This window comes from Salvia splendens, chromosome 3, assembly GCF_004379255.2.
Source record: "Salvia splendens isolate huo1 chromosome 3, SspV2, whole genome shotgun sequence".
NCBI classification, from domain to species: domain Eukaryota; kingdom Viridiplantae; phylum Streptophyta; class Magnoliopsida; order Lamiales; family Lamiaceae; genus Salvia; species Salvia splendens.
In genome coordinates, this window is record NC_056034.1 from 13,594,740 (window position 1) to 13,612,528 (window position 17,789).

The 17,789-nt window shown below is 43.3% G+C and overlaps 4 protein-coding genes across 4 annotated transcripts; 2 read left to right on the forward strand and 2 right to left on the reverse strand.

Moving 5' to 3' along the window:
• Positions 1 to 3,385: 3,385 nt before the first annotated feature.
• Positions 3,386 to 5,095, forward strand: LOC121795071 (caffeoylshikimate esterase-like). Its single transcript, XM_042193508.1, has 2 exons — positions 3,386 to 3,950; positions 4,560 to 5,095. The coding sequence occupies exons 1-2, from the start codon at positions 3,429 to 3,431 to the stop codon at positions 4,998 to 5,000; spliced, it is 963 nt and encodes a 320-aa protein (XP_042049442.1). The 5' UTR covers positions 3,386 to 3,428; the 3' UTR covers positions 5,001 to 5,095.
• Positions 5,096 to 5,117: 22 nt separating this feature from the next.
• Positions 5,118 to 15,139, reverse strand: LOC121795074 (V-type proton ATPase subunit c''2-like). Its single transcript, XM_042193511.1, has 4 exons — positions 15,027 to 15,139; positions 14,865 to 14,942; positions 5,499 to 5,669; positions 5,118 to 5,396 (listed from the first exon to the last, which is right to left on the reverse strand). Exons 1-4 carry the CDS (start codon positions 15,137 to 15,139, stop codon positions 5,168 to 5,170), a joined length of 591 nt encoding a protein of 196 aa, XP_042049445.1. The 3' UTR covers positions 5,118 to 5,167.
• Positions 9,122 to 10,439, reverse strand: LOC121795072 (B3 domain-containing protein At4g34400-like). Its single transcript, XM_042193509.1, has 3 exons — positions 10,313 to 10,439; positions 9,974 to 10,238; positions 9,122 to 9,580 (listed from the first exon to the last, which is right to left on the reverse strand). Exons 1-3 carry the CDS (start codon positions 10,415 to 10,417, stop codon positions 9,147 to 9,149), a joined length of 804 nt encoding a protein of 267 aa, XP_042049443.1. The 5' UTR covers positions 10,418 to 10,439; the 3' UTR covers positions 9,122 to 9,146.
• Positions 11,163 to 12,140, forward strand: LOC121795073. Its single transcript, XM_042193510.1, has 2 exons — positions 11,163 to 11,490; positions 11,572 to 12,140. The coding sequence occupies exons 1-2, from the start codon at positions 11,215 to 11,217 to the stop codon at positions 11,989 to 11,991; spliced, it is 696 nt and encodes a 231-aa protein (XP_042049444.1). The 5' UTR covers positions 11,163 to 11,214; the 3' UTR covers positions 11,992 to 12,140.
• Positions 15,140 to 17,789: the final 2,650 nt, after the last annotated feature.

Below are 17,789 nucleotides of genomic sequence, written 5' to 3' on the forward strand. Positions count from 1 at the left end.
GAGCACAACACCCACATCAGTGCTCTTCCGCAAGGATAAGCTCAAGGGTCCCACCATTCTATTATTCAATTTAAATAAAAACATTTCTACGATATTAAAATGCATTAAAAATAAACGGAATAATATTACAAATTACAAAAAAATTAAAAATTACATAATTAAAATCCTAAAAATTAAAATTTTCATAATTAAAGTCTTAAAAATTAAAAATTACATAATTTCAATCCTAAAAATTAAAAATTACATAATTAAATTCATAAAATTTTAAAAACCCACTACTCGTGGCTGAATTTCGCCCAAATGTGTTTGATTAGGTCTTCTTGTAGCTCAACGTGGGTTCGGGTATCGCGCATTGTGTGCCTTGTTTCGATCCTCTCACCCACCGTCGTATGCACACCTCGGCGTGGGGGAGACCTCGCGGTTGAGCTTCCAGCTTCATCCTCGTCGTAAAAGCTAGCCGCCCTCGGCCCTTCGTCGGCTATAATCATGTTGTGCAAGATAATACTCCCTCCGTCCCGGACTACTTGCACTTATTTCCTTTCTGGGCGTCCCAAGTTATTTGCACTCTTTCCATTTTTAGTAAAAATTATCACCTACAGCCGCAATTGTTGACTTTGCTATACACTCATTCCTTAATCTCCGTGCCGAAAAGGAAATGTGCGAGTAGTCCGGGACGGAGGAAGTACACGTGTACATGATGTCGGCGATATTTTTCACGTACCACAGCCGAGACGAGGCCTTCACAATGTTGAATCGGGCTTAAAGGACCCCAAAAAGCTCTTTCGACGTCTTTACTAGCGGACTCTTGACGCTGCGCAAAAAGAACCCGTCTCGGGTCTTGCGGGTTGCAGAGCGTCTTCACGAAAGTCGACCACCTTGGGTAGATACTATCGGTGAGATAGTAACCCATGTGGTATGTATTTCCGTTGACGGTGTAGTCGATCGCCGGTGCTACACCATTCAACACATCATTGAAGAGTGGTGAAGAATAGAGCACGTTTAAGTATTGTTGGATCCGGCAACACCGAAATATGCATGTCAAATCTATAGGCGGTAGTCGGCGACCGCTTCAAGGATAAGTGTTGGGCTGCCGCCTTTGTGGTCGCTTAAGTGTTGCCCCCTCCAAGCAGTCGGGCAATTCTTCAACCTCCAATGCATGCAGTCAATGTTGCCAAGCATACCAGGAAAACCATGGACTGTTTTGTGAAGACGAAGCAACCGTTGGCAATCATCGGTGGTGGGTGCCCGAAGGAATTCATCCCCGAAAGTTGAACGAACACCCTCGCAAAAAATTTTAAGGCAAAGGATTTCAGTTGACTCACCGACATGCAAATACTCGTTGAAGAGGTCAGCCGTTTGCCCAGTAGCAAGTTGTCGGATGGCACACGTACACTTCTGCAACGCCGAGAGACTTTGCCGACCGGCTGCGTCTGTACTTGTTTGAAAGTATTCAACACGTGCGGACAATGTTGACAATACGCATAAACAAGCGTTTTGACATGCGAAAACGGCGCCGAAAGTAATCTTTCGGAAATCGCGACTGGTCGGAAAAATAGTCGGCAACGAGCCTTTCGTTGGCTCCCTCCCGGTCACGATGGATGTATCGGCGAGTTGATCTAGTTGGTTGAGGAGGAGGGGTGAGGGTATTCGCTGCGACATAGGCTTCATAGGCGGCACAATGTTGTTCATAGTATTCTTGTTCTTCGCGCTCCGCTTCCACAATGAGATGGGTGAAATCCATTTGAGGGTTTGAGTGAGAGAGGAAGATGTAGATATAAGTTGTATGAAAAAATATGAATGAGAGATGAATGAGAGATGATTTGATGTGAAAAATGGATGATGAATGTGTGTATTTATAGATGATTTTGGGGATAATAAAAATAAAAATAAATAAAAAATCCAGAAAACGGTAAAAACTGGCTAGATTTTTGGGATTCTGAAAATATATATATTTTTAATTTTTGGTATTATTTTCGATTTAAAAAAAATTAAATTTCCAACGGGAATGCCGTTGGCCAATCAGAACGCGCCACGTTAGCTGCTTGCTGGCACGGGCGTGCTCGATGCATTGAGCAGCGCCGCGCCAGCGGCAAGAGCGCAGCGGTGGACAACGATGTCGTGCAGCTGGCACGGACGGACGGACAACGTCCTGATTACCGCTGCGGATGCTCTAAGGTTACTACCTTTACCTGCCTTACAAATAATTAGTCACGACGTTAATCACGCACTAGATAAAAAAGGTCGACTATGACTAAAGCCGCAAGATGCCGACATCAAACCTAGCTTGAACTAATAAAACCATGTCCTTTATACTATATTCTAGTTTTGAAACACTAGGGATTTTATTTTTCGTAATTTCTAGTATTTAATTAAGTAATTCCCTAATCCTTAACATTTTATTTTGGTTTTTATAAATATCACAAATTACATGAATATACGAAATTAAAAAATAATATGAAAAAATAGATTGTGACTGAAAAATACAGATAGAAGCCTAGAATATATACATTGTGAATGAAAAATGTCGTCTACTACTACTACTACAATTTTTTCCACTTGGAGAAAGATACCAACTTCCATCTTTATATACATGAAAATTATTTAACAATTAATTTAGACAAATAACATACTCCACTACTATGCTATGCGGTCTGAATATATCAGAAGCAACCTTATCGAATATCAATAAATTAATCATTTAGCCCGCATGGGCGTAGCGCAGTTGGCAACGGAGGGGCAGATCTTGCTGCAATGAGCCTGGGTTCGAATCTCACTGTTGTCGTGTAGTTGCTTCCTTCTCTCAGGCACAAGTGTGAGGCCTTGGGAGATCGGCTTCTGACAGCCAGTGGTTAAGGCCTCTCCTTAACGGACTACTGCGTACCCTGATTGAATCCCCTCACATAATGTCGGGCCGGAGTATCCCCTCACATGATGTCGGGCTGGAGTTGGGGGTTGGCCAGGCAACGGAATCGCGGGCTTCTGACAGCCAGTGGGTTAAGGCCTCCCCCTTAACGGGCTACTGCGTACCCTGATTGAATCCCCTCACATGATGTCGGGCCGGAGTATCCCCTCACATGATGTCGGGCCGGGGCTTCTGATAGCCAGTGGGTTATGGCCTCCCCTTTAACAGGCTACTGCGTACCCTGATTGAATCCCCTCACATGATGTCGGGCCGGAGTATCCCCTCACATGATGTCGGACCGGTGTGTGGAGCCGCCAAAGCGACGGAATCGCCTTTTTTGCTGCAATAAATTAATCATTTAATTTGTTTGGTGAAATATTGCAAATGATTAAAAAGAAATAAAATGCGGCGGACCCCACCAAAATTAGTTGTGAGACAGCAACAACTCCCAACCACCCCCAAAAAATTCCCCCCCAATTTAAACAACCCCTCTCTCCCACCAACTCCCACCGCCCAAATCAAAGCAATGTCGCCGGAAAATCCCGCCAATTTCTGGGGCGATACACCCGAGGAGGAGTACTACGCCTCCCAGGGCGTCCGCAATTCCAAATCCTACTTCGATTCCCCACACGGCCGCCTCTTCACCCAATCCTTCCTCCCCCTCGACCCGACCCGCCCCGTCAAGGGCTCCGTCTTCATGACCCACGGCTACGGCTCCGACACCTCCTGGATGTTCCAGAAGTTCTGCATCAGCTACGCCGCCTGGGGCTACGCCGTCTTCGCCGCCGACATGCTCGGCCACGGCCGCTCCGACGGGATCCGATGCTACATGGGGGATCTGCCCAAGGTCGCCGCCGCGTCGCTCGCGTTCTTCAGGAGCGCCAGGGTTAGCGAGGAGTACAAGGATCTGCCGGCGTTCCTGGTCGGGGAGTCGATGGGAGGGCTCGCGACGCTGCTGATGTATTTCCAGTCGGAGAAGGATCTGTGGACTGGAATCATCTTCTCCGCGCCGCTGTTCGTCATTCCCGAGAGCATGATGCCGTCGAAGGTCAGATTTTCGATTCTGCTTGATTTTGTTGCTGTTTAGTGATTGAGTTGATTTTCGATCTGGATTGTTGGATTTGGATCCTTATAACTTTACCATTGGAGATCGGCACGAATTTTAACTGTTTCAAATGAAATCAGCACGGAATTTAAAAACTGAGACCTTAAATATTTCGTGATGAATGATTCTCGTTTTTATATACTCTATTCGATAATGATGAATAGTCTTAGTAGTAGTTAGTAATGAATTACTCATTTTAATGAAAAATTGGCAAAGAATGAGAGATATATGTATTGTAATTAGAAAATATGACTCATCTCATTATTATTAGATATACAAAAATTGCCATTAGATACAAAAATTACCATAAATGAACATGGACTAATTTAAGCTTCAAATTTATGATAAACTTCTTTTTGGATGAATTAGTTTCTTATTTATGATTAACTTCAAATTTCATTTGTGTATAGACTTAGCAAAAGAAAATAATTTTGTTGCATATCAAAATATTATAGCATAGTACTATTTGATTAGGCTCATCCGTAAAACATGTTTCTTGCATCGTAGCTACATTTTTTCGTCATCTCAACTTGATAAAATGTGTTTGTTCAGGTTCACTTGTTCGCGTATGGGATGCTATTCGGGTTAGCTGATACATGGGCTGCAATGCCGGATAACAAGATGGTCGGCAAGGCCATCAAAGACCCGGAGAAGCTGAAGGTGATCGCGAGCAACCCGATGAGGTACACTGGGAAACCTAGGGTGGGGACGATGAGGGAGTTGCTGAGGCAGACTGAGTATGCGCAGAACAACTTCGACAAGGTGACCATTCCCTTCTTCACTGCGCACGGGACATCGGATGGGCTAGCTGAGTGGTCCGGATCGCAGATGTTGTACGACAAGGCGAGCAGTGAGGACAAGACGCTGAAGCTGTACGAAGGGATGTACCACTCTCTGATACAGGGTGAGCCTGACGAGAATGCGAATCTCGTGCTGGCTGACATGAGGGCTTGGATTGATGAGAGAGTTGAGAGATATGGTAAGAAGAATTGATGGAAATGAGTGATGTTTGTATGCCCTAACATTGAAGAATTTGTTCCCGTTGTTTTAAAATTAATAAAGTGTGCTACATTAGATTGATTATAGTACACTGAAGTAACCAGAAAAGAATTTAAGGATCAGATATTTATTATTAATGGGAAATGAATTACATACACAGCCTAAGTGGAATATTTTTGGGATTTTGGTTTCTCTGTTGAAGAACATAAACTACATAGAATGATTGACTTCATAGGCCAAGTTGCTTCAGCAGACATAATGATGCCTTCGATGACACCAAATAGTCCGAGTGCACTCCCGAATATCTCTATAACGAGGATCTTAACGAAAAGAGTCGAGTTTTGTGCATCCGACAGAGCACAACTGCTGCCAGTTATTCCAACGCATAGCCTGTGTGAAACGGAACAGAGGGAGGTGAAAATCAGCCAGTGGAGGGAGAAATGTATCTTTAAAAATCTGACATAAAGGTGGTGAAAGAAAATTTAAACTGACCCACAGACAAGATTTGCAAAACCCACGATGATTCCAGATGCAAATATAGCATAGCCTGCTCTGAGGGACTCTGGGTCATAAATCTTGGATAGAGGCACACTGTCTAGCTTTGTGTGAAGAATGATAGCCACGATGACTCCATATATGGCAACGGCCTCACAGAAAATCACACTGGGAGAAGGGTGGAGTTAGACTGAGCTAGCAGTGACACCGTTAGTCATTACATTACGGATAGCATGAGTTTGCCAATCTCAACTACATTAGCGCTTAGTTCTCTCTCAAACAACTAGATAATCAAAATAAGAATATGCTCATTTATCATCATCTAGGACCACTTGAGCACTTCAATTTTATATAGTTCTTAATTCTCTTTATAGACAGATACAGTACAAGAAAGAAATTCCCATAGATTAAACTTACCTCAAATCTACAGGCAGTAGGCACATAGATTTAGTCATTCAACTCATTTCTTCTCAGTCAATTTGTGAGGAAACACAATATTATGTGCAAGTAAATTATCTGAAACATGAGTTATTTAAATCTATTCCATTTTAAATGACATAAACCAATAGGTAAGGTTGGCTTATAACAATCCAAGTAAACCAATAAGCATTCAGTTTTTACTCTGAGTCTCTTAGATAGTTCTGAACAATTTTTAGCAGCTTTAACTAGTAGTAGAGTACTAGTAGGGCACGTTTGTTTGGTGTGTTTGTGGGTGGATAGAGGCAACTATCAACCCTTATGTATGTGTTTGATTGGCATGTTTGTAATACACTGGACCCGGTTTTGAATCACACGACCCGCTTCGAGTTGTGTTTATTAGGGCCCAATGATGTGTTAACTCTGTCCACATTGATTCGTGAGTTAGAGTTTTGAGAAGGAAAGAGTGATAGGACTCACACTTGCACAAATACGTAATTGCCCCCACAATATTTTAAATCCACCATCCTTCTTCACCGATTCCCACCTAGATTCGATAGTCTGCGGCGACTTTGCTCCAAGCTCGTACCCGGACTTTGGTTGGGGTTAGTTTGTAGGTGACGAATTGGTGGAGTATTCGGGTTTAGTGACGAATTGGTGGAGTATTCGGGTTTAGTGACGAATTGGTGGAGTATTCGGGTTTAGTGACGAATTGGTGGAGTAGTCGGGTTTAGTGATTGATTCACGAATCGAATCGAGTTCGGAGATCAGTGTGGGCATAAAAGCTAGGGCGAATTAATTTGTTAGGGCGAACCAAAAAAACCCATAGGAGCCATGGCCGAGCAAAATCAAATTATGCGGGTAAGGTTTTACAAAATGCTGGATTACTTTCACATCTTCAATTCGATCGTTTGCTCTGTTTTATTTATGCACAAAATACACAATTGTTGGAGGTAATAATTGTTCGTTGCGTGTGTACGTAATATGCAGGCTAAGATGTATGTGGTTTTACAAAATGCTGGATTATAATGCTCATCTTCAATTCTTGTGTTTGCATTGTTTTATTTATGCACAAAATACACAATTGTTGGAGATATTACTTATCTGTTGCGTGTGTATGTAATATGCAGGCTAAGATGTATGTGGTTTGATGTAATTTCTAATTATATTACAGATTTGTAATTGAAAAATGTCTGCTTTGTATATCATCCGTATAGGTTGACCGGGAAGGTGAGGAATCGACCCCCGTTCTGATTTTGCTTGAGCAAGTACTTAAAAACCTAAGGATCAATCTCCTCTTGGTAAGCATGCTACTCACTATAATTAGACCTAACCCGAATAAAAGGAAACGTGGTGGTAGAGATGCACCAGAAAAACTGATTGAGTCCATTCCATACCATGTAAAACAGTTAGACAGGCTTGTCCGTGTAAATGATAAATCATGTATAGACAATCTTCGAATGGATAGAAACACATTTGGTAGATTATGTCGCCTTTTGCGTGACCGAGTTGGGTTAATAGATCAGAAATTTGTTACGGTTGAAGAACAAGTTGCTATGTTTTTATGCATTCTATCCCACCACAAAAAGACACGGATTGTTGGTCACAACTTCATGCGTTCTTCACAAACTGTGTCGAAATATATGCATATTGTGCTCCGTGGAATCCTTACCCTGAACGAGGTGTTTTTAGTGAAACCCGAGCCGGTTGATGATGCTTGCACAGACCCAAGATGGAGCTGGTTTAAGGTCTGTTAACTATGTGAACTGGCATGTGGTTTTAGACTTGTTCTTTAAATGTCCCCAATGTCTGACCCTTAATTTTGACACTAAACACTAGGGATGTCTTGGAGCTTTGGATGGTACGTATATCAACGTAAGGGTTCCTATTGCAGATACCCCAAGGTACCGAAACAGGAAGGGGCAGGTAACAACAAACACACTTGCGGTATGTGATCGACGACTCCGCTTTGTGTACGTACTGCCGGGATGGGAGGGCTCAGCAGGTGATTCCAGAATTTTACGTGATGCTATTAGCCGGCCGCTTGGACTTAAAGTTCCCAAAGGTGTAAATTTTTTATTTTTCATTGATAATGCAAAACATAAATATGATTACATATTGTCCTAATGCGATGATTATGATGCACCTTCGCTCCTTTTTTATAGATTGCTATTACCTATGCGACAATGCATATTGTAACAGTGAAGGATTCATCACTCCATATAAAGGCGTCCGATATCATTTGAAGGAGTGGGGACCTGGAACACAAGCTGCTCAAACTCCTGAAGAACTTTTCAATTTGAAGCACACAAAAGCAAGGAATGTGATTGAGCGTGCCTTTGCGGTTCTTAAGATGCGTTGGGGAATCTTGCGCAGCCCGAGTTTCTACCCTATCGATGTGCAAACCGGTTTGATAATTGCTTGCTTCCTGCTGCACAACTTCATTCGTACAAATGCAGAAGTGGATCCCATCGAGGACTTCTTACCTTCTCAAGCAGATGACGGGGGTACCAGTGACAATGAAGAGCCGGTTGTGCATACCATTAATGTTGTCTCGCCTACAGCTTTGTGGACGAAGAAGAGGGATGATTTGGCGGCTGCAATGTGGGGTCAAAGGATGAACGGGTGAAAGTGGTACCATTCGATTCTGAATTACTGAGGTTTGCATTTATGTAAGTGCGGTTTCCTACTGGACAAAAAAATGGTGGTTATGAACTGATTACATTTTCTAGTGTGATACTTTGATATGTATTGCTTAGTTGCAACATTTATATCTTGTATTACTAATATATTATTGGTTAGCGTATTTTCAATTTTAAGTATGAATCCGTATGATTATATTGTTGTTTCAATGATGGTATGATATTTTTCTTACCTTCATAATTCTAGCATTACCAAATTGGGAGAGTCTTCCCAGAAATGGTCTGAGGGTTTAAATTACCACACTACCTCGATGAGTAATGATACAAATATATTGCGTAACGTATAGTGCGCATTATAATATACTCCACCTTGTGTATCTCATAAGAACTGGAACCATTTAAAAACATAATAGCATTAATACGAACCACAGTACCATACATTACACCCACTGATCTAGCATATTAGCAACACCACCCGAAAATTTGCGAGGATCAATTGAGCGTACACACATCAAGTCTCCAAACGATATTATAAAATCAAGCTAACTAGTACTGCATATACTACCATCCCATCTTCCAACGTGTCCTAAGGATGATCAAACCACACGTAAAATTGGACAAGCAATGCATCAACGAGCTCAAAATGGCAACGCACCCCTTCCACCAGATTGTGCTCGTGTTTGAACCGTGCCCATCCATGCTTCACCCATATCTTCCTCGAGCTGTGTTTCAATGTACATCGCCACATCCCTCCTTCGGTCACCAGACACACTCCCGCTTTAATAGCTCCCATTGGGATATGGCGGTTCCAGAAGCATAACGGGATCTCAATGCTGCGATCGATGTTCGTCTGGGTTAGTTCAATGACGAATGTAGGGTTCCCATCGATGCTTAGTGCCCCGCTATCGTCCGCGTAGTCCTCATCCACGGTTGTGTCAGATTCAATATCCGATGGCACGTAATCGTCGGACGTATCGATGTCCGGGGAGTAACAATCTGCCTCATCGTCGTCTACAACAACTACACAGACAAAGGATCATATATTTCAGTCTCTTATGATCAAATGCGGTCAACGTTGAGTTCATAGGGGTTAAGCAATGACAGCTTATAGCAGAAGTGGAAAAAACAACAAGTATGCTCAGTCGATTGAACTGAGTTGAATCAAATCACACCAAATCAGAGTTTTGACAATGTTGATTTTATTCCCTTAAAGTAAGTGGAAGAACCATGACAGTGTTGATGCAAATTTGATTCATGCTCAAAGGTTTCCTCGAACACACAAATTTAAAAACTGAATTCTAACAAATTTCCATCTGTTCTAATACAATTTGCGTATTCGGTTACATTCACTTCATGAGTTGTGCAGATATGACCCCAAATACCAACAAACTTTAATGTGGCAAGTGAGTTTACCGTCAACGTCTCCCTGTGGTGGACAATGTGTGGCGCTATCAAACCGCTTCACGTTGAAAACCCCAACATCGACCAAAGTGAAGGTCAGATGATCTCCGTGTATGACATTAGTAGCCCGAACAAACTCGCGCCATCCGGAAGAGAAGAAGAACCCATTGGATAGCTTCAGAATTCGCACCGTGTATCGTACTCCATTCGGCCAGACGAGCCTACAGTCGAACGGAAGGTCATACCCGTGAATCGCCACGAACTCCGGAGGAAGTCGCTGCAACATATAAGATTCTATGTAGTGAGCATACCGGCGAGTTTGCCTTTTATGAACGGGTGAAAGCAACATACCATGTCATCTTTGCAACGCTCTTGGTGGAAAACCTTGATGAAGGAGGGTAGTCGTTGGTAGTCCGGATCAACATTCGGGATGGAGTTCGAACCTTCGCCTCCCATTAGAATGTGTATGTGCTGCAACTTTAAGTTAGGCTTTGTTCCTTACGATGAAGTGTGCTATAAGGATTATATACATATTTTCTATAGAGAAATGACAAGCTAATGCATTAAAGAGAAGTGTGGGAGAAAGTGGAGATAATTTATGATATCTGAGACGGTTGGTGAGGAAAATAAATTGAGGAGTTGAACATGCCTATACATTGCTTTCCTGCAAAGCCGATAGTGGGTGGGAGTTGATATAAATGGAGTGCATAACGTTTAAATCACAGACCATATTAATGAGGCTACATATTTTCTTCGTATGTATAGATGAGTGGATGGGGTAAATTGAGTAAAATAGGGCGCAATATGTTACATTTTAAATGAGAAACAATAACTAAGAAACTATACAGATTCCACGTTGCATTTGAATACATGCACATTGAAGTCAAAGTATGTCAACTTTCCATTTAATATGGCTATATCATAAAATATAGCTTTCACAGTCCGATCAAGATTGATGTTAAAGACAATGTAGGCCGGCGAGATATTAAATGTTTTTTGTACCAAAACCCTAATGGATTTGACAAATATCTACCATATGGTAAATGCTATTCCAAAACCTAATGGATTTGACAAATATCTACCATATGGTAAATGCTATTCCAATCCGCCTTCAAATGCATTAGTAGAGCTTCCACGGAAGAATGTCTATATAACAAGCCATAAATTTGCATTTGTGTACAAACAACTGAAAAATGTTCTCCCGTATTCCAGCTCAAGCATCATTTTTCTATAGTGGAAAATGGATCCAAGAGATGGATTATGTCTTGCTCACCACCCTCATCGAGATGAGGAATGGCATTGGAAGGGACGATGCAGCCTTCCCCAATTATATGATTAGATTATGTGTTAAATTGATTAACCGTCGTTTTGGTTGTGAACTTTCATGCAGCGACGTCAATACGCGGCTCATGGTTCTGAAGCAGCGATATGAAACGTTCAAGGTGTTGGTCGCCACTCACGGCGTTCGTTGGGAACAGGCCGACAAAATCGTGGTGGCCAATGAAGAAGTCTGGAGGGGGGTACTCATGGTGCGCATATTCATCTTTAATTCATGTATTGGTGATCGTTTCTTTAAAAGGATTATGAACAGCCGTTTTGTTTTTTTCAAGCTGAATGCGTTCGCCGGTGCGTACTACCATCGCGACGAACCACATTTTAACGAGCTAGCCACTATATTCGGTTACAATGACGTGAAGGTAGATGATGCAACCGAGGTGATAACCATATCCGACAACACTGAGATCGTAGTCATTACTGACACTGTCGAGCCAAACGCCCCCGTTCGTGGGCGTATGCAACAATTGGATGTGGATCTTGATGAGGTCAACTCACCCTCGCCTGGGGCAGCATGTCGTGTTCGCCGTAAGCTATTTCATTTTGATTCGGTGAAACTAGACCTAGACCACCTATCATCCTCAAATTCGCCTAGCCGCGTCATACCTGCGAAGAAGCTAACAGTGTCTTCACCCAAAGGTTCCTCGGGGGCTTCTTGCAGCCCGCTCCCAAGGTCTCGCAAGACGTTACCATAGGTCGTGTCGATGTAGTTTCAACCGTATAGTATGCATTTTGTCGTAAGTTTAGCAAGGTGAGGTACTTATGTCGTAATGTTTTGCTTAAATTCCTCATCCTTAGTAGTCGTATCCTTAAATTAGTAGGAACTTTAGGGTAGCAATGTTATGTTTTTATGGCATCATCTATAGAATTGTACGTCGAACGTACTTGTCGACGGATGGGTCGAATCTGTATACTGATATGTAATTTGGGAATGCAGGTATCGATGGTTTAAGTCTATATAAGAATTTGGGCGTATGCCATATGTTAATTACATTGCTAATCCCAGTATAATAGTCAATCATGCAAGAGCTAATCTCAAAATTTAAGCATCACACTGTAACCAAAAACTGTCCATATTTCATCATTCACACATTACCATGTGCCTGGATGGATAACATGATCTTAAACAGAGTTCATATATTGTTCGGAGTTCTTCATATACTACCGCAAATGCATAAAAGACGTACTACGTATAATGTAGTGGCCCTATACGACAAAATAATAGGATACGTCGACCCCAACATTTAATGTAGCATCCCATCAGTGTCCAGAAGATCTAGCACGAATGCCGGCCGAGCAATCTCATCCAGACCCCGAAAAAGATCCATAAGCTCGGGCTCCTTCACAAGCTTTTTGGCTGCATAAAACTGTTGCTTTATGGTGAGGCCGATCATACCTTTCACTTGATTGTACACCTCCGTTCTCTTCGTGCTAAGGTCGAACTCATAACCAATTCGACTCGAGATTTCCTTCAACCGGTCATTTGTGTCTTCATGGATGCGAGTCATCAAATTAAGGACACTATCAATCTTGTCTACCTTGTCCATAGAATTAACAGCTTTCCTTTTCTTGTTCTTGTTGGGCGGCACCTGCGGAGCAGCTGCAACAGGAACCGACGTACTCTCGTCGACCATCTCAGGTATCATACCCTCGGGGAAGACGTGGTCGGGGTAGAGTTCGTCTAAGGTCAGTGGGGAATACTTTTCTGAATCTTCACTTAAAGGCACCTTGGAGCCATAGATCCTGTGAACCGCATCCCCTGTGTCAACAGCCCGAGTTCCCTCCGCGCGGTCCTTCCCGAATATCTCTTTCCAGTCGTTCAACAAGGGCCAAGACTTGTTCCTCATATATTTCGCATTGCTGTCTTTCTGACATACACATGGAAGAAAACATTAGTTAGGAAGCTAACACAGAAAAATGCACAACTCCCAATTAAGACGCAACCTGCACGACTTGTGCCCATTGTTCATCATCGATGTCTATTTTGTAGTTGCCATCTGCATTGAAACCCACACCACTTCGGTCAAGTATTAAAATTAGCGAGTAGTAGTTCCTCTTCCAAGTAGATATCTTAGACTTGATGTGAGGGTGAACACATAAGTCGGTCGTTGGGAATTCGCGGCGAAGTGCCTCTTTTGCACGGGTTAAATAGCCAGCACGGAAGCCATTATCCGATTTCCATCCAGAAGCAGCCAGCTCCTTCATTGTTGTCATAAGGATCTCCTCCTCGCGTTGTGTCCATACACGTCTTGACTTGTCGACTGCAATTCCTCGGCCGATTAGAGGATCTGGATCAACTAGAAAAAACCATTTCGTCCAGTCAATTGTTATGGAAAACCTGATCATACCGGAATGAAGGAAATCCAAGTAGAGGGATTACCATCTGTCATTGGGCTGTCGTTGGTGTCATTGGCACTCAATTGTTGGGAACCCATGGGAGCTAGCTTCAACTAATTACTAATATTTTACACATTCGCCCAGAAAAAGGCATGGAACCAATAAATCAGTAATCCACCCAACCAAAGAATGACCACAAAACCGACACAAATTATGAATCTCAGAATGCATTATCGTGTAGATGGGGAAATTGGTTCAGGTTATAATAAAACATATAATCGGACTTTTGCAAAAGACGAAGGCAATGAAATGGTAAACACCTAACAGAAATTTAGAACCTTAACCCTATTTCATTTGTGCATATGTTCAATTATACAGTACACAAGATAATTTTCTATTGCTTGAGCAGGTGATAGGCGAACATACCACCGAAACTCGAAATCGATGAAATCGATGACCGGTCGGCTTCGCCACAATCTGGAAGAGCTTTCTCCTGCTGGGAATCGCAGAATAGCTCGAATAAATTGAAGTGGGTGTTGAATTCCCAATTTGAGTGAAAAACGAAAATATGAGGCGCCATTCTTAATTTTGGGTACGCGCCAAATAAATTGTCGGAGGGCTTTTCTGGAATTATTAGAAATTGATGAGGCTATTTTGGGGAATTTAAAAAGGAATCATACATATGGGTGTGCCATACCAAACAGCTAAATTACAAACACAAGTGTACTATATTGACAAACAAACATCACTCGGTGATAACTATACAATTCAGCCAACATCAATATGGTGTTGACTATATGCAAACACATGTTGGTCTATACTGCCAAACAATCGAGCCCGTAATATTTTATTTTCTTTGAAAACTAGAAATCAGGAAACTATGTGTTTTATGACTTTATCCCCTGCCACGCTATCTCTCTAAACTGTTGAAAATCATTTTTGAGGACATCAGCATCTAATAACTAAATTTAAACGACGTTCAACATCAAATCATATTCCTAAACAAAGAATGAACTAGCTTCGGAATAAAGAATACTTCTTCACATTCTAATTCTCACTAAGTTCGAAACGAAGCATTACCTAACTAGTATTAAATCACTACAACAAACTCTAAAACAGTATAATAAGCTACGATTAAGCAATAAACTCGATAAGTGAATGCTGAATATATCAGCATTGACAATAACTAGTAATTGCAAATCTAAAACTGCTCTGATTTGAAAAGTACTACCTGATTAGGTTTTTGGAGGTAATGCGGGGAGTTTTGATGGCAGCACCAATCAAACTACTTCCAGTTATATATATTCCCCTAAATCCGCCAATTAAGCAAAATCAGACAAAAAATTCACAAGCAAGAGACGCAGGGGGGTATATCACAATGTGCGAGAAATACCAGGCGGCTCCGAGAACCGAGACGCCGATGGATATGGCGATTCCGATTGCGGAGAATGTGTACGGAGAGATCTGAAGCAAAGCTCGCGCCCATGAACTCGATGAAGTTACCATCTCTCCCGCCGAGAACGGGAAAAATCAGTTAATCGACTGTGTTTAATAAAAATCAATCATGGGAAGACACATGTGTATGCTGAAAGGCTTACTTTATAAGAGCATCAGCAATGGCGCGGAATTCCCGGCGGAATTCCCAACGGAATTCCCAAAAACACCTCCTGACACGTCATACGGACTTCCCACTGCATTGCCACGTCATAAGGAATTCCCACTGCACAGTGGCGGACATCCCCAAGGACATCCCGAAAGACTTCTCACAATTAAAAAAATTCACAAATTCACAAATTAAACAATTTTCGGAAGTAAGAAATTTGCGGAATTAAATAGTCGACACGAATACGGAGAAAATGCAATCACTTTATTTAAAAAAAACATACTTCATTATAAAAAAATACATAATTACTAAAAAAAATTACATTATTAAAATAAAAACCGGCTTCTCACTCCTCGGATTCCCTGTCGCCACCCCCTCGCCGTTGCTTACTGTTGATGAGGGGTTTAAGCGACCGGTTGTAATGGGGGTCGGTCGATTGGCGCCATTCAACTATTGCACGTAACAAGGTTTCATGTGCCGCGATGTGGGCGAATGAGGGGTTCTCGGGATCGTTTTGGGCGGGTGCTGCCGATTGGGCCTCGGCGGATCCGCTGGTGCTTCCCCTCGCCATCCGCTATGCGGATTTTGCGCGGATTTTGCCCAACTGGGCGACGGCGGCGGGCCGACGATGTGGGTGTCGGGAACTCTGCCTTGGCAGGTAGGAGTTCCGCGGAACCGGCACTGCTACTGTACTCTCCGGAGTCGTTGATATTAGTCGGCTTCGGCCAACCAGATTCAACACCCGCAGTGAACTTGGCCGAAAACTGCACCACAAGAAACACCGCCCAATATTTGAATTTCCCGAATCCCAACTGAGTGTCAGGGAACTGCTCATGAGACAGGATCTTCACATCCTCGGCAGACATGCCGCTGGTTTCCGAGCGGTGGTTATTTGTGTAAATGCCGGCAAATCGGCTGAGCTGCCTCTTCTGCCGATCCCACTGTTTCCGACATTGCTCTCCGTTGTGAGGCTTCCCCCCTGGCGGTTTGAACTGGAGGTAGCTTTGGCTAATGCGCTACCACATCCGGTCGATGTGCTGGTTCGCCCCAACGTAAGGATCCTCCACTACATTGATCCACGCCTTCGCGAGCGCGACGCACTCGTCTATGATCCAGACGGTCCTCCTGTTCCCGCTGGATCCCTCCCCCACCTCAGCGGCCCCCTCCTCACCACCGTACATCGGGACGCCTCGTCCCCTGCCCCTCCTTCGCCCTGTCCTCCCCCTCCTCACTGTCGCCGGTGGTGCGTTGGTGGGAGAATCCCGGATCGGAGAAAGCCCCAACTCCTCGAGCGAGAACGTGTCATTGCCAGTGAACTGAGTCTCGAGAGGAGAACTCGTCGGGTTGTCCGTCGACAGTAAATCCATATAGGGTCGATAGACGTTGTCCACCGGCGATTGGGGGACCCCCTGCCTACTCCCCCCGCAGCGACATGCGATCCCTTCATCATCTCGGGCATCATCATCCCAGACATTTGGGGCATCATTCCCGACATTCTGGGCATCATCCCCGGAATTCCGACACTCGCCCTGGCATTTGAGGCATCATCTCATACCACTGCAGGTACATGTTGTAGTACCCGTGCATCATTCCCGATGGCATTTGAGATTGGGGCATCATCCCCGATATTCCGACACTCCCTGGCATTTCGGCACTCCTGCCGACGGGAAAATAAGGCGCCGGTGGCTCGCTAGTGGCAGGGGAATCGCTATCGTGGTGCTCCATTGTTCTTCGAAAGAAAGGTATTTTTAGAGAGAGATATACTAGTTAATACAAGTGGTGCGAATGAAATGAAGTTCAACGGGACGTATTTATAGAAATTAAAAAAAACATTTAATGCAATAAACAGGAATTCCGCGCGGACGTCCGTGGGAGTCAACGCAATGGTGGACGTCCGCGCGGCATCGCGACGGAATTCCGCGTAAACGCCGCATAACTGCGGTGTCCTCGGCGGAATTCTGTATTCATGCATACCATGCACAACGGCGGACGTCCGCCGCGGAATTTCGGTACACCGGTCGGAATTCCACCGTGACGGGCGCCATTGCTGATGCTCTAATGTGAGCTTATGGGCTCATGGGCTTATACTTCTCTTTTGTATTCTTAAATTGGTAGGTATTAGAGCATTAGCAATGGGGCGCCCTAAGGGACGCCCTAAAGCCCTATGCACCGCCACGTCAGTATTTTATCCTCCTACCCTTCCACCTACAGTGGGGCGCCCTAAAGGCCACCCTAAGCATTTTCTTTATTTGAATATTTAAATAACTACAAAAATTGGAAAAAAACCTTCATTTCATTTAAAATTAATACATTACAATACGAATTAAAAAAATACGCATTATCAACGACGGCGGTTACGGGCCCACTTCTTCAACCATGCCGTTCATGAGCTTAAAATTATTAATGTGTATTTTAAAATTATTAAAATACACATTACAATACAATTAAAAAGTACGCATTATCAACGACGGCGGTTATGGGCCCACTTCTTCAACCATGCCGTTCATGAGCTGAGCATGGTCTTGTTGGTTGCGCATTGAGGCATGTCTAGAC

Excerpts from the sequence above, each read along its gene's own strand:
- LOC121795074 (XM_042193511.1), bottom strand. The coding sequence starts at position 15,139 with ATGGTAACTTCATCGAGTTCATGGGCGCGAGCTTTGCTTCAGATCTCT. Across the intron at positions 5,670-14,864 it reads ACCTCCAAAAACCTAATCAG|TGTGATTTTCTGTGAGGCCG; the intron begins GTAGTACTTTTC and ends CCCTTCTCCCAG. Across the intron at positions 5,397-5,498 it reads TTTGCAAATCTTGTCTGTGG|GCTATGCGTTGGAATAACTG; the intron begins GTCAGTTTAAAT and ends CGTTTCACACAG.
- LOC121795072 (XM_042193509.1), bottom strand. The coding sequence starts at position 10,417 with ATGGGAGGCGAAGGTTCGAACTCCATCCCGAATGTTGATCCGGACTAC. Across the intron at positions 10,239-10,312 it reads AGCGTTGCAAAGATGACATG|CGACTTCCTCCGGAGTTCGT; the intron begins GTATGTTGCTTT and ends TATATGTTGCAG. Across the intron at positions 9,581-9,973 it reads ACCACAGGGAGACGTTGACG|TTGTTGTAGACGACGATGAG; the intron begins GTAAACTCACTT and ends TTGTCTGTGTAG.
- LOC121795071 (XM_042193508.1), top strand. The coding sequence starts at position 3,429 with ATGTCGCCGGAAAATCCCGCCAATTTCTGGGGCGATACACCCGAGGAG. Across the intron at positions 3,951-4,559 it reads AGAGCATGATGCCGTCGAAG|GTTCACTTGTTCGCGTATGG; the intron begins GTCAGATTTTCG and ends GTGTTTGTTCAG.
- LOC121795073 (XM_042193510.1), top strand. The coding sequence starts at position 11,215 with ATGGATTATGTCTTGCTCACCACCCTCATCGAGATGAGGAATGGCATT. Across the intron at positions 11,491-11,571 it reads TCTGGAGGGGGGTACTCATG|CTGAATGCGTTCGCCGGTGC; the intron begins GTGCGCATATTC and ends GTTTTTTTCAAG.